Raw genomic sequence first — 11843 nt, 5'->3', positions numbered from 1 at the left:
GCTGATTTCACAGTGGAAAAAAATGTCAGCCAGATTCATTCAGGTGGGAAATAAGGACACAGGCTTAGCTAATAACCTCTTATTTTGACTGTTTACATTGATATTTCAGTGTTATGGAAGATAATAATGCCCTAATTATTTCTTTATAGAAAACATGTGAAGTTACTGAGATACTCTACAGGTGGTGGGGAACACCCTGCACCTAACGCCAGTACTATTATTATTATTACTATTAATAATAATAATAGTAGTAACCGTTACGGTTAACTACTACTACTACTAGTATTATTATTATTATTACTATTATTATTATTATTATTATTATTGCCCCATTCAATATCCAATGTTAGGTTCTAGCTAAGCAAAAGTGGTTGCAGCAAGGATAGATTATCATTTATAGGTACCTTTCACGTCAGATTTAGCATTACATTAGCGGACGCACACGACGGATTTTGCAGGAGAATCAGAATATATTTAGGGACGACGAATTTTGGCATTTGTGAGGACTTAATGCTGCTAAATTTAAAACTGCCAAACTTAATAGTGCTAAATTAAAAGGTCAGCGAAGAGCGCAAGTGAATGTAGCCTATTTCCTGCTTCCTAACCCTATTTATTTGCCACAGAATATTAGCAATGTTTCTCGCGGAACACAAATTGCGACGGCGAGGCAACTCAGCCACAGCGCAGCGCAGCGCGCCGGCTCGGACACGTGATCAGGGACACTGCTCAGTGCCGGCTCTCGCGAGACTTGGAGGCGCGTGCTGCCAGTACGTGGCGACTTCACCCAAACACAGGAGGGAGTTCCGCGCAGGAGTGTCGGCCAGCTCTCCACGAACGATCCCCGCGTACACACACACTCGCTGCAATGATTCTGCACATTTACCACCGCATCAGAAAGTTGAGACATTAGCCGCACTGCTCGGATGAGCGAGCATTTCGTGTATTTTCGTCATACGCTGTTTTCCCAGACACAGACTCACTCAGAGTCAGACAGCACTGTGACCGAATTACACATCATTAGGAGGCAGGCAGAAGCTGCATTCCGTTCCCGTAAGGATCCTGCTTCTTCTGAATTTGTGAGCAGCGATGGAGTCGTCCGTGGAACTGAGCAGCTCTCTGCCTCCGCCCCGCTCCCGCATCTTCAAGATCATCGTGATCGGGGACTCCGGGGTGGGCAAGACGTGCCTCACCTACCGCTTCTGTGCCGGGAAGTTCCCCGACAAAACGGAGGCCACGATCGGCGTGGACTTTCGTGAGAAAGTTATTGAGATCGACGGCGAGAAGATCAAGGTAAGTAAGCCGTAAGGCGCGCCGGTGCAGTGCGGGGTTCTACTAGGGCACGTGGCGCCGGGGGTGCGGTGCGGTGCGGTGCGGTTCGGTTCGGTGGGGTGGAGATGCTGTGTGCCCTTAGCTGTCTCCGTGCCGCTGTGGCTCATTGTGCTGCGCGATGCCACCTCATACATTATTACACACCTTGGGAACGAACAGGTGCTGCATGCAGGTGCTGCAGGCTGAGCCCATAACGCCTCTTTTCCAGAAACCCAAGTAACTCTGCAACTGCCTTTGAAATACAGTGTTTCATTACCGAGTCACTCACTTGAACCCTAACAGATGTGTAGAATCCACATGATAGCGCCAGTGTATAAATTAGTATTGAATGCAGAATAATAACCATTTCCCTGTGTTCCCCCCCCCCCCCTTTTTTTTTTTTTTTTAATACTGTGACATAAAAACCAACCTCTCTTTGAATAGAGCTCAACCTCAAGATCATGGGATTCTGGTCACTGCCTTTGAGGTTGGGGATGCGGGTCCAGTTCTTGACACAGGTTGTGTTCAGCTGTGTTGGTACACTGGTGTCAGAAGTGGGATACAAAGCCATGCTCGGCAACTGTAGAGATAGGCAGCAAGTCCCACATGTGAAACCACGGTGTGTAATACCAATATTCCAGGAGCAACTGGTGGCCCAGCTTGAGGTGAAGCCGTGTGGCGATCTCAGCATCTTCATCAAGGGCCCTGGGTTGACAGTGATGCAGTTGGTGTGAGGTGTGATTATCCCCATAGGCTTTCCCCAGCAGAGTCATTACGGTCACTCTAGACTACTAAGCCCGCAGCTCTTGGTTCTGATCCGTGTTCCAGGCCTTCGTATAGACCCTTAAAACACAGTGTCACCTTTTACAGCTCATGGTTTAATAATGACCTCTTGAGTGTAAGACGTTTTAGAGTGAAGGAACAATGTTTACACGCCTCAAACTCTGTTAGCTGATTGATCTTCCCAAAGAGCCTCGTGCCACTTCCGGCACTTTCCGGCCTTTCGGTCTTGATTTCATTAGGTTTTAACTGATACCTTCCCACCGACTAAAGGGAGGCTCTGTGCTCAGTTATCTGAGGATGACATCACCTGCTGTAGAGTCACAATGCTTCATCTGCCTTATAGGTTTCAGCTCGTCCGCTGTATTGGGAAAAACGTAAAAATTCTCAGGTTCTCAAACGTAATGTTCAAGTAAGTTTCTTCCAGCATACCAATAGGTTTTTGTCAGGTTATAACTTGTCCTGATGTTCGCTTGGCTTGTAAATAAATAAATGAATAAATAAATAAATAAGACGTGGTGCTTTTCCTGCGTAACCTTGAACCACCCCTCATTTGGGATTCTCTTTCAAGAACTTGACAAGAGCATTGTATTGTGTAGGGGTGGGGGTACATACAACGGTTCAGCAGCAGTTCTCTCTGACAGCCCTGTCAATTAAATGTTACCGCTGGAGCTGATGTGTTGAGCTCATTCTTGCACTATATGCCCTCAGCCCAGGTCCCCCCCCCCCCACCATTGCCCTCCTTTAACCGAATTCCTTGCCTGTGTACCAGGGTGCTTGCAGGCGCCTTGTTCTCACAACGCTGTTATTCTGGGATTGTGTACAAAATGCTAATGCGTATCAAATGTCTGATTAATGGCTCCCTGACTTCCGCGCCAGGCTCTCTGCTGCTCGGGAAGCAGTTCTGACTCCCCACAGAGCGGCTCTCCGCACTCGTCATGGAGACACGCGATGCTCGCAGTACCTTCACCATTTAAGACAAAATGTAATTTCTTCCTCTTATTGTTAAAGTTATGTGTATAGGCTGCATTACATTGAGTTACTTCGTGCAAAGAGAAATAGGGCGTTAAAGGTCACCTACCATAAACTGGCTTAATGGGTATAAATATAGCTTAACAGTTTATTTCTTTAAAACTCCCTGGGAAGGGTTGAAGGAAATTCAGGCCAGGATGTTTAAGTCCTTTGACCTGGTGAATAAGCTGCAAGTTTTGTAAGGTGAATAATAGTTTAGCACAGTGCACCAAGGTAAGAGGGGCATTAATGTGATTAAATACAAGGCACTGGGCAGCACACTGGTACTGTGGAATGCAAAATTGTGACGAAAGGATGCTAAGTCTCGTTCTGTAAGGGAGTTTGCTGCTGCACCCTCGAGGAAGGTAATTCTCCTGTGCTTTTTGCTAAAAATGAACCCATTGTATCAATTGGTTAGTGGAAAAACTCTGATACATTAGGTATATCACTAGAAGGAATATTATGTAAATTTAATACATTTTTACGTTTTTTCCCAATACAGCAGGGGTGAAAATGTGTTTGTTCAAAATCGTAGCACTGTGGCCCAATAAATAAAAGCATAGTAATTCAGACATCTGTGTTCATGGGTTGAGTTCTATGAAAATCTCACATAAAGCTATGATGAATTAAAACCCTTAGAAACATAGGGCGTGAGGCAGAGAACGTGGACTTTATCTTATCTTTTATTAACGTGAAATGATGTGTAACATTCATCAGCATCTGGCCATTTTCAATTTACTTAATCTATACAGGTGGTCCCTGATTTACGATGGAGTTACTTTCCCCGAAACCCATCATAAGTCGAAAATATCGTAAGACGAAAATACATTTAGTACACCTAATACACACAGAATGGGAGATGCGGATCGCTGTCGCTGCCCAGCATTGTGAGAGGATATTGCTCCACATGTCGCTTGTCTGGGGAAAAAAAAACAAAATTTGAAGCACCGTTTCTACTGAACTTCTATTGCCAGCTCACCATCGTAAAGTCGAAAAAAAAAAAGCGCAAGTCGAACCCTTGTAAATCGGGGACCATCTGTACAATCAATGAAAGCTTGATAAAAATTGACATGTATCTCTGTATTTGTGTAGCTTCTGTAGAAGCCTTGGATATAGATAGCTATTGTAGAAAACTAAAATCCACAGTAAGACTTTAACTTCAAGCTATGTTAAAATAAATACTCATTTTAAATTACAGAAAATAAAATGTTGTTTCTATAAATTCCCACTTAATGGCAGTAGTTGAATGGTTCATACCATGAACAGGATATGATGTTTGTTGTTTTGTATTTAAATTTTCATGAGCAACATTGAGGAACACCATTAATTAATGTGGTCCCAGTCCCACTCTAATCGGATGCTCTTTACTGCCCACAAATGGCTGGACTTGGAAATGCAGGTAAAGTTTGCTCTGCAGCAAAGATATTTTTGAAATGCAGTAAAAAATGAACAGATCGATGTATCTTTGAAAATGTTCCTAAGTTATCTGACAGTTCAGTTGTAATATCACCTCTTCCTTACTCACCTCACCCATGATTTCTTAAGTTCACGTAATGTGTAAATGTTCATGAACTATAACTTTGAGATCATAACTGTTAAACAACAAATAAACCTTCACGCAGCTACTCGTGTGCATTGGTTCCTATGGTGGAAAGTAACAAACTGCACTTTTAGAATCACGTGTCTGCGTCTAAGTCTCTTTCTGTTAATGTGATGCACACATTGTATTTTCTGTGAGATGTACGTCCGCTAAATGAATAAATGTATTATCAGATTTCGTAAATGCAGCAGTTTCATCATGCGGTTCAATACAAAAAAAAAAATGTGTTTTTATATAGGGGGGAAAAAAACGAATGTTAAAAAAACCAACCTACCCCTATGTAAGCTTTACTGCAGACTGGTTAAATATTTTTTTTGACAAACTGCTGTGTGCTGACATACTGTGTTTTCCTTTTAAATTCCACATACACCTCTTTAGCAGAGCTCAGCGGGAGCCTGGATTGTGTATCTCCACAGTTCAGCTTTAATGTGCTTATTTTCCAGTTTTCTCATACTATTTGTACTTTCACATGCCATGCCAGGCAGCCTTAATTACCTTAAAGTCAGCTTGCTGCTGAGGGTAAGGGAGGCATCTCCTTTCATGTGATGGGAGTGACATTTTTGCATCTTGCCCTGAAACGCACGCCTGCCTCGCTTTCTAACAATCAACTGCGGTAACGTCGGCGTGCGGAACGAGGAGAGGGCGATCCGCCAGCCGCAGGCCCGTCGTTACCAATCCAACCCGCCGTGCTCCGCATCTCTGGTTCCCGGCGGCACCGTTCGCAGCAAAATTAGCGCGCGGCCCGGAGTGGTGTCTCGGAGTTGCCCTGAACTCGTACCGTGACGGTAGAGACGAAAGGTCGTCTCGTTCCAGTTCTGTAATGCATAGTATGTGCACGTGGATAACATCGATGGTTGGGGGGGGTTGTTGATGTTGGTTAGTTTTACATCACGTAGGTAGATGTAATGACTGGCTGCCCTTGAATGCAGTTCGTCTTCACGTGACCACACTTTTTTGTTTTTCTTTATGGGCGAGGGGTGGAGGCGTGCGGTCGTACGGTTGTCCTGTCGTTCCAGCGCATCATAAATTTTTCCAAAAATATTTTATTATACCAGATCTGTATTTAAGTGATTTTTTTTTTAGAAATAATTTGGGTTTTCCTTGTTAACCTGACACTTAAAAAGTGACTAATAACCATGATTCCATTTTCGAAGATGTAACCTCAGTTAAAAATATTCATTGAGGATATTTTTTGTATGTTGTTAAGTTTTGTGCAAGCAAATTGCTGAAATAGTGATTTAATGACTTCTGTTGCACTTTGTCATTTTTATTCTTGAAAATATATTAAAAATAGTACTATGATGCTCTGAGCTGTCTGGTCATAGCAGTATCCGGTCCCCTGAGGCGTGGTCACACGCAGATGAGCTCTACTACAATCTGGAAAAGGGAATGAGGGTAGAAATGGAACAAAGAGGGTAAATCTCCTATACACCCGCCTTAAATTTGTTTTTGCCAAGCGATCGTTTGAATCGGACACCTTTCCTGTGTGTTCTTGGCGATGGATGCCTGTAGCGCCCGCCCAGGTGTACCGCTGTGTGACAGCGTCCCAAGGATATCCTTTCCAGCAGCATGTGGGCCTTGGCACTCATTGATGCGCCGAAAAATCCTCGCTGTTTCAGGACTGCCGACGTGCCACCGGGGGCATCTGCTGAGAGCGAGAGCCGTGCGCACCGCCGGGGTACGATCACAGGAACACACGATGCTAAACGCAGTGGTACACGGGATGGTGTTGCTCTACGTCACTTTCATTTTATTCCCTGCTCACTCGCTCACTCCCTAGTCATACTGCTGATCAGCGTGCGGATGGCAAGCGTACCTACCCACGGTTTTACCGCAGTAAGAATGTGACTAATCCGCTCCCTGTTAGTGTGTGTGCGCCACACTTTGCCTTGCTTGCGGGGGGTTTTTTTTTTTTTTTTTTTTTTGAAAAATGTCCCCTCAGGGCTAGTAAACGTTGAAATATAGCCCTTGTGGGGATGTGCCCATGAAACAAAATACCCTTTGCAAAAAAAAATCCCATTTTTTAATATAACTAACAAAAAAAGTTTATACTTGTTTTTATCTTTTGAGTATTGTGGTTTTGTGGGGTTCATTTATTGCATTAAAATATATGGTGTTAAAATCGCCACAGTAATTTATTATTTAAACTGATATTTATGTGAGATGTTAAGAGATTTATACTGTTAGGCGTGCACACAAAGCTGCATGCAGTTATTTACTCGTTGAACTAGCTGTGTGATGTTCACTGCAGCAATAATTCAGGTTCAAACAGCCTTCCCTTCCGCGGTCTCTCTTATAAGAACTCTCACTTATGAGGAAATGTCATTTGTATCATATTATTTCCATCATAAGCTCTCACCTGCCATGAGAGGTGAAATTTCCTTTTAAAATGCCCCCCTTGGTCACGTCGACCACCACGCGGAGCCAGCAGCCCACTCTCCCGCCAAGGGTGTGCTGTCCTGGACAGATGAGCACACCAGCTCTTAGACATCTCCCCAAAATTTCGTGCCTCTTTAATCACCTATAGTAATAATGAACTGTAACACAAAAAGGTTTTAAAAAAAAAAAACTCGATGATAAAATGCATAATATTATCTTGAAAGGTAATGTTATCACAAATGGCTTTGTGATTTTCTTAATTTTTTAGGGATCTGAAATGATACGTCACGAATAGCTCTGCAGAGAGGGGTTACTAATGTTATCATTTTGACGTTACAAGAATTGCCCCATTAAGTCATGTTCTAAAAGTAATTACTAATAACTAATATATTTCATATAGCACATTTAAAAATTGCTTCCGAAGGCACCTTACAATAAGGTAGAAAACTATATGGGTTATAACTCTAAAGCAATTTGCAATAAATGTGAACATTTATTAAAAAAAAAAAAAAAAAAAATCATAACACCGAAATAGTCTGTCTATTGTTTATAACACTTTTTGTGCACGTGTGTGTGTGTGTGCGCATGTGCGCGTACGGGGGGGTACTGGAGCCCATGCCGGAAGCATTACGCACGAGGCAGGTTATGCTCTGAATGGATGCTACTCCATGGTAAACTCAGACACACATTCATTTCCTCATTCATATACACACACACACACACACACACACACACACACACACACACACACACAAAATGAACAGTTTTCCAGTTCACCTGGGGGGGGACATCTTTGGACCTTTGTGGGAAACCATTACGAACTCCAGGGACTGAACAAAATTCAAACCCATGTCTGAACGCACAACCCAGGAGCTGCGAGTTCTTTTTATGAGATGATGTGCATGAAATGAATTATGCTCATAATTTGAGGAAAACCTGTGCCTTGCTCAAGGCTACTGCAGTGGGAGGTGGGATTTGAAGCCCGCTCCTTAGATTGCAAGGCAACACCTCTAACCAGTACTCTACCTGCGTGCGTGTGCCACCCCCCTCTGTCGCCTTACAGGTCCAGCTGTGGGACACTGCCGGCCAGGAGCGCTTCCGCAAGAGCATGGTGCAGCACTACTACCGCAACGTTCACGCAATCGTCTTCGTGTACGACATCACCAACGCCGTCAGCTTCCAGAGCCTGCCGGCCTGGATCGAGGAGTGCCGGCAGCACTCGCTGGGCCAGGACGTGCCCCGCATCCTGGTGGGCAACAAATGTGACCTGCGCGGTGCTGCCAGGGTGAGCACCGATGTGGCACAGAAGTTCGCCGACTCCCACAGCATGCCTCTCTTTGAGACGTCCGCCAAGAGCCCTGGAGACAATGATCACGTGGAGGCCATATTCATGACGGTGGCGCATAAGCTGAAGAGCCAGAAGCCTCTAGCTCTGAGCCAGCCCCCCAGCGGGGATGGCACCGTGCCACTGAAGAAGCCCACGGAGGACAGGGGTGGCTACTCCTGCAGCTGCTGAGACCCCACATTCGGTTGGCCGGGGACGGCGGGGAGCCTGCGGGTCCTTCCATTGTGGTTCAGTACTCGGTTTTGTTCGTTGCCTCCTCCTTTCCAGAAAAGCATCTACAGTAGTCTCCTCCTCTGTTCACAGGTGGGCTGGAAACCATCTGTTCTTAGTGGGTGGTGTCGCACTATAGCTTCTCATTTGGCCAGTCCATAACCTTGGATACGAGCGTAGAGTAAAATGTTTTACGTTTGAACACCTTGAAGTTAAAGGGTTGAGTGTGGAAGCTACTTCTCAGCTACCTGGTGGAGAGACCTGGTGAGTTTCATCGCCAAGCCGTCCTCTTCCATCGCCATAGCTCCCTTAAGTCAAGGATGATGACTCATGTTACGGGTGTGTCAGAACCCAAAGCTTATTGCTACTGTGATCCATACAGTTAAGAAGAACATTGACTCTCCTCGTCCTCCTGCGGCATCCTCCACCTCTGACTGTGGAGAGTAGAGCCTGAAGGACTCTTTCAGGACAGTGCAATGCACCGTTGATGGACGTTACTGTTGGAACTGTGCAGCTTTCCTGTTGAGTGCTTGTGGAAGTGAAAGACCGCTGTAGGTTGCATGTCTCTTTTGGTGGCAGTGTTCCATGTTCACTTGTCTGATGTTGACCATCTCCTCCCTCTTACACCACTTGTACCGTGATATCTTACTCGAGATCTTTTAACGCTAGAGCTGAAGGGATGCGAACAGTCGCAGGGATGAGTACTGATCTCCACAGGGATGGAGGAACGGGAGGATTCTCTCTCCAACCGTGAGAATTTCAGCTATTATTGTTAGGAATATGTGTGCAAAACAGAGTACTCTACTTTGCTGTTCATGGTAGAGGACCATCACACAAAGCTTGTTTCCCTCAAGGAGTGGACATCAGCACACCGCTTGCATGGTCTAGCTTGTCTTCTGTAGCTTTCTGTTGCGGTTTGTCTTTGAGTCTTTCGTACATTTTGAAGGCGAAGTCCTACCACTGTACTCTGTGTACATCAGCATGCAACGTGTGTAATCGTATCGCACCTGCTCTCCGGAGCCTTACGAGTCCTGCCCACCGTGTCCCGCCAGCACATGTTTCACGATTCCGCCGCACTATCGCACCAGTCACAGAAAGCACCGTGGGGATGTACTTGGTGTGGGCGGCGCCCTGAGCCAACAGCCGGGGAATCGCTGAAGGGCGATGCTTCCTTCAGTGAACCTTTCAGCTGGGATTGCGGCGAGCTCACACGCGTAGGCTGCCGGGGCTGCCGTATGTTCTTAGAGGCAACACTCGGTCATGTTAGACCTACCAGATGTCGCTTTTGAATTTGATACATGTAGGAAAAGAAAAAATAGTGAGATTCCGTGTTCACCGGGGCCGAAGTCTTTGGCCCCTGAAATGATGCGTGACTCTCGAAAGAGTTGGTTGATGAGTCAGCGTAGCGTCGTATCCACAGTGCCCCAATGTGCTGCTTCCGTGTACCTACTAAACAAGGGTACATCTTAAAATGCGAATGCCTGACATGTTTGAAAACCAGTGGGGTACAGTTGTTCTAGTGTGATGGTGGTAAATGTATGTAATGCATGTCTTTTTTTTTTTTTTTTTACAGCCATATTGAAAATACTGTCCAGTAAGTTCACAGCTCAGGGCAACGCAGATGCATTATGGTGACAGGGTTACGATGCACAACTTGAAGGAGGCGGGGAAGAAAAAGAGCCAGCAAAAACAAGAATGAAGCGTGTTGTTTTATTGTTTACATTAATCGGACAGGTGTACCGTGTCCCTTCATGCCGGATTTCTGTGTTTTCGCGACGGTTTAATGGAAGTCGTGACGTGGAATCGGTGGAACGTTCTAGCTGTTGTCGGTGTCACGCTACCATTTTCGTCCCGATTCCACATTCTGCCTGCTTGTCGAGCGAGTTGCGTTTACGCTCTGTTGCCGTGACCGCCGCACCCTGCTAACTCGGGAGCAGCAGAACGATCGTCAGCATTGTTTGCCCGGTTGTTTATGAGTAAAGAGCACATGTAAGTGTGACAGATGACCGTGCCACAGATCTGCTTCTTTTTCGGTTAATTTAATGCTAGATTTAAATCTCCGAAATCTCTGTGGACCATAATCAGATTCTCCGCATTTTGCCAAGAACGGGACATGCCTTAGTGTAACGGTGGTCGGGGGGGGACCTGGGTGAAACGCTATAGCGTGCTTCTTTCTATAACATTTTACTGTGGGAATATCTTGTGATACGTCGCTGAAGTGCCTCATTGTCTTGATTTTGATTTCTTTAAGAGCTTTTCTCCATGTGTCACTGTGCAACGCGTCTCGCCCTCGGGCCTTACGGTCACTGCCAGAGAAAGAGGCCTTCAGCCGCGATGCCCTTTCGGCAGTGTGTCTTTGCCATTACTGCACCGTCCTGTCAGGCGGTAACATGCGGTCCGCATGCGGGGAACGGAGCTCTGCCTTTATTACCCAGAATCCCTCCGAGGCATCATCGCTCACGGCTGCCGCTCAGTGACGCGGAGATCCGCGCGGCTGCCCTTCTGGGCTCAGGACGGACTGGTCCCGGAAAGGGGACCTCTTCCGCGTGTCCGTGTGTCTTAGTTCTCGGTTCCCTCCCCACCGGCAGAAGGGATCGGCGCTCGAGGCATCGTCACCTCTGCGCTTCGCTCAGGCTCCTCGTCTCCTGGACGGCAGCGCTCCCCACGTCACCTCTCCCTGGTCCACGACATGCCATGACTGCATTCTCGAGACTGTAAATATTTGCCTAATGTTTTCAAAGTTCATAAGACAATCGCAGGTCATTGTTCAAGCGTGACAGACTGCAGCACCGCAACATAGTAAACATAGGAAATGTAAATGGATCAAGAGGGAAAATAATCCGTTAACGTTTTTAATACCATGTGTGTTTGAAACATGACCTTGTTGTGGGTGTTGTGCAATAAAGCACCTGGAATATCTCTGTGCTGTTGCATCTCTTATTCCGGACGGCACTGGGGAATGAATATGTAAATACCAATAGGCAGATACAGGTAATAGATGGGTGGAGGGATAAAACTGTATCGATCCTGAAGGAAAGTGCATGAGGCTACAGCAACACATACTGTGTGTAAATGAGTAGTGAGAGAAGACACCGCTAACAGGAATGTCACATTTAGACAAGTGTAAAAGGTACAAACAAGGTGCGCTAGTAGTTATACACTAGTACTGACAGGTGAGGGCCGCTCGGACGCTAAGAGGTCAGGATCATC

The 11843-nt window shown here is 45.8% G+C and overlaps 1 protein-coding gene across 1 annotated transcript; it reads left to right on the top strand.

The window, feature by feature from the left end:
- Nucleotides 1–763: 763 nt before the first annotated feature.
- Nucleotides 764–11540, top strand: LOC108925732 (ras-related protein Rab-33B). Its single transcript, XM_018737929.2, has 2 exons — nucleotides 764–1290; nucleotides 8142–11540. Exons 1-2 carry the CDS (start codon nucleotides 1087–1089, stop codon nucleotides 8592–8594), a joined length of 657 nt encoding a protein of 218 aa, XP_018593445.1. The 5' UTR covers nucleotides 764–1086; the 3' UTR covers nucleotides 8595–11540.
- Nucleotides 11541–11843: the final 303 nt, after the last annotated feature.

This window comes from Scleropages formosus, chromosome 16 (genome assembly GCF_900964775.1).
Source record: "Scleropages formosus chromosome 16, fSclFor1.1, whole genome shotgun sequence".
In the NCBI taxonomy this organism is placed as follows: domain Eukaryota; kingdom Metazoa; phylum Chordata; class Actinopteri; order Osteoglossiformes; family Osteoglossidae; genus Scleropages; species Scleropages formosus.
This window is presented reverse-complemented; position numbering and strand designations above follow the sequence as displayed.

Excerpts from the sequence above, each read along its gene's own strand:
- LOC108925732 (XM_018737929.2), top strand. The coding sequence starts at position 1,087 with ATGGAGTCGTCCGTGGAACTGAGCAGCTCTCTGCCTCCGCCCCGCTCC. Across the intron at positions 1,291-8,141 it reads TCGACGGCGAGAAGATCAAG|GTCCAGCTGTGGGACACTGC; the intron begins GTAAGTAAGCCG and ends GTCGCCTTACAG.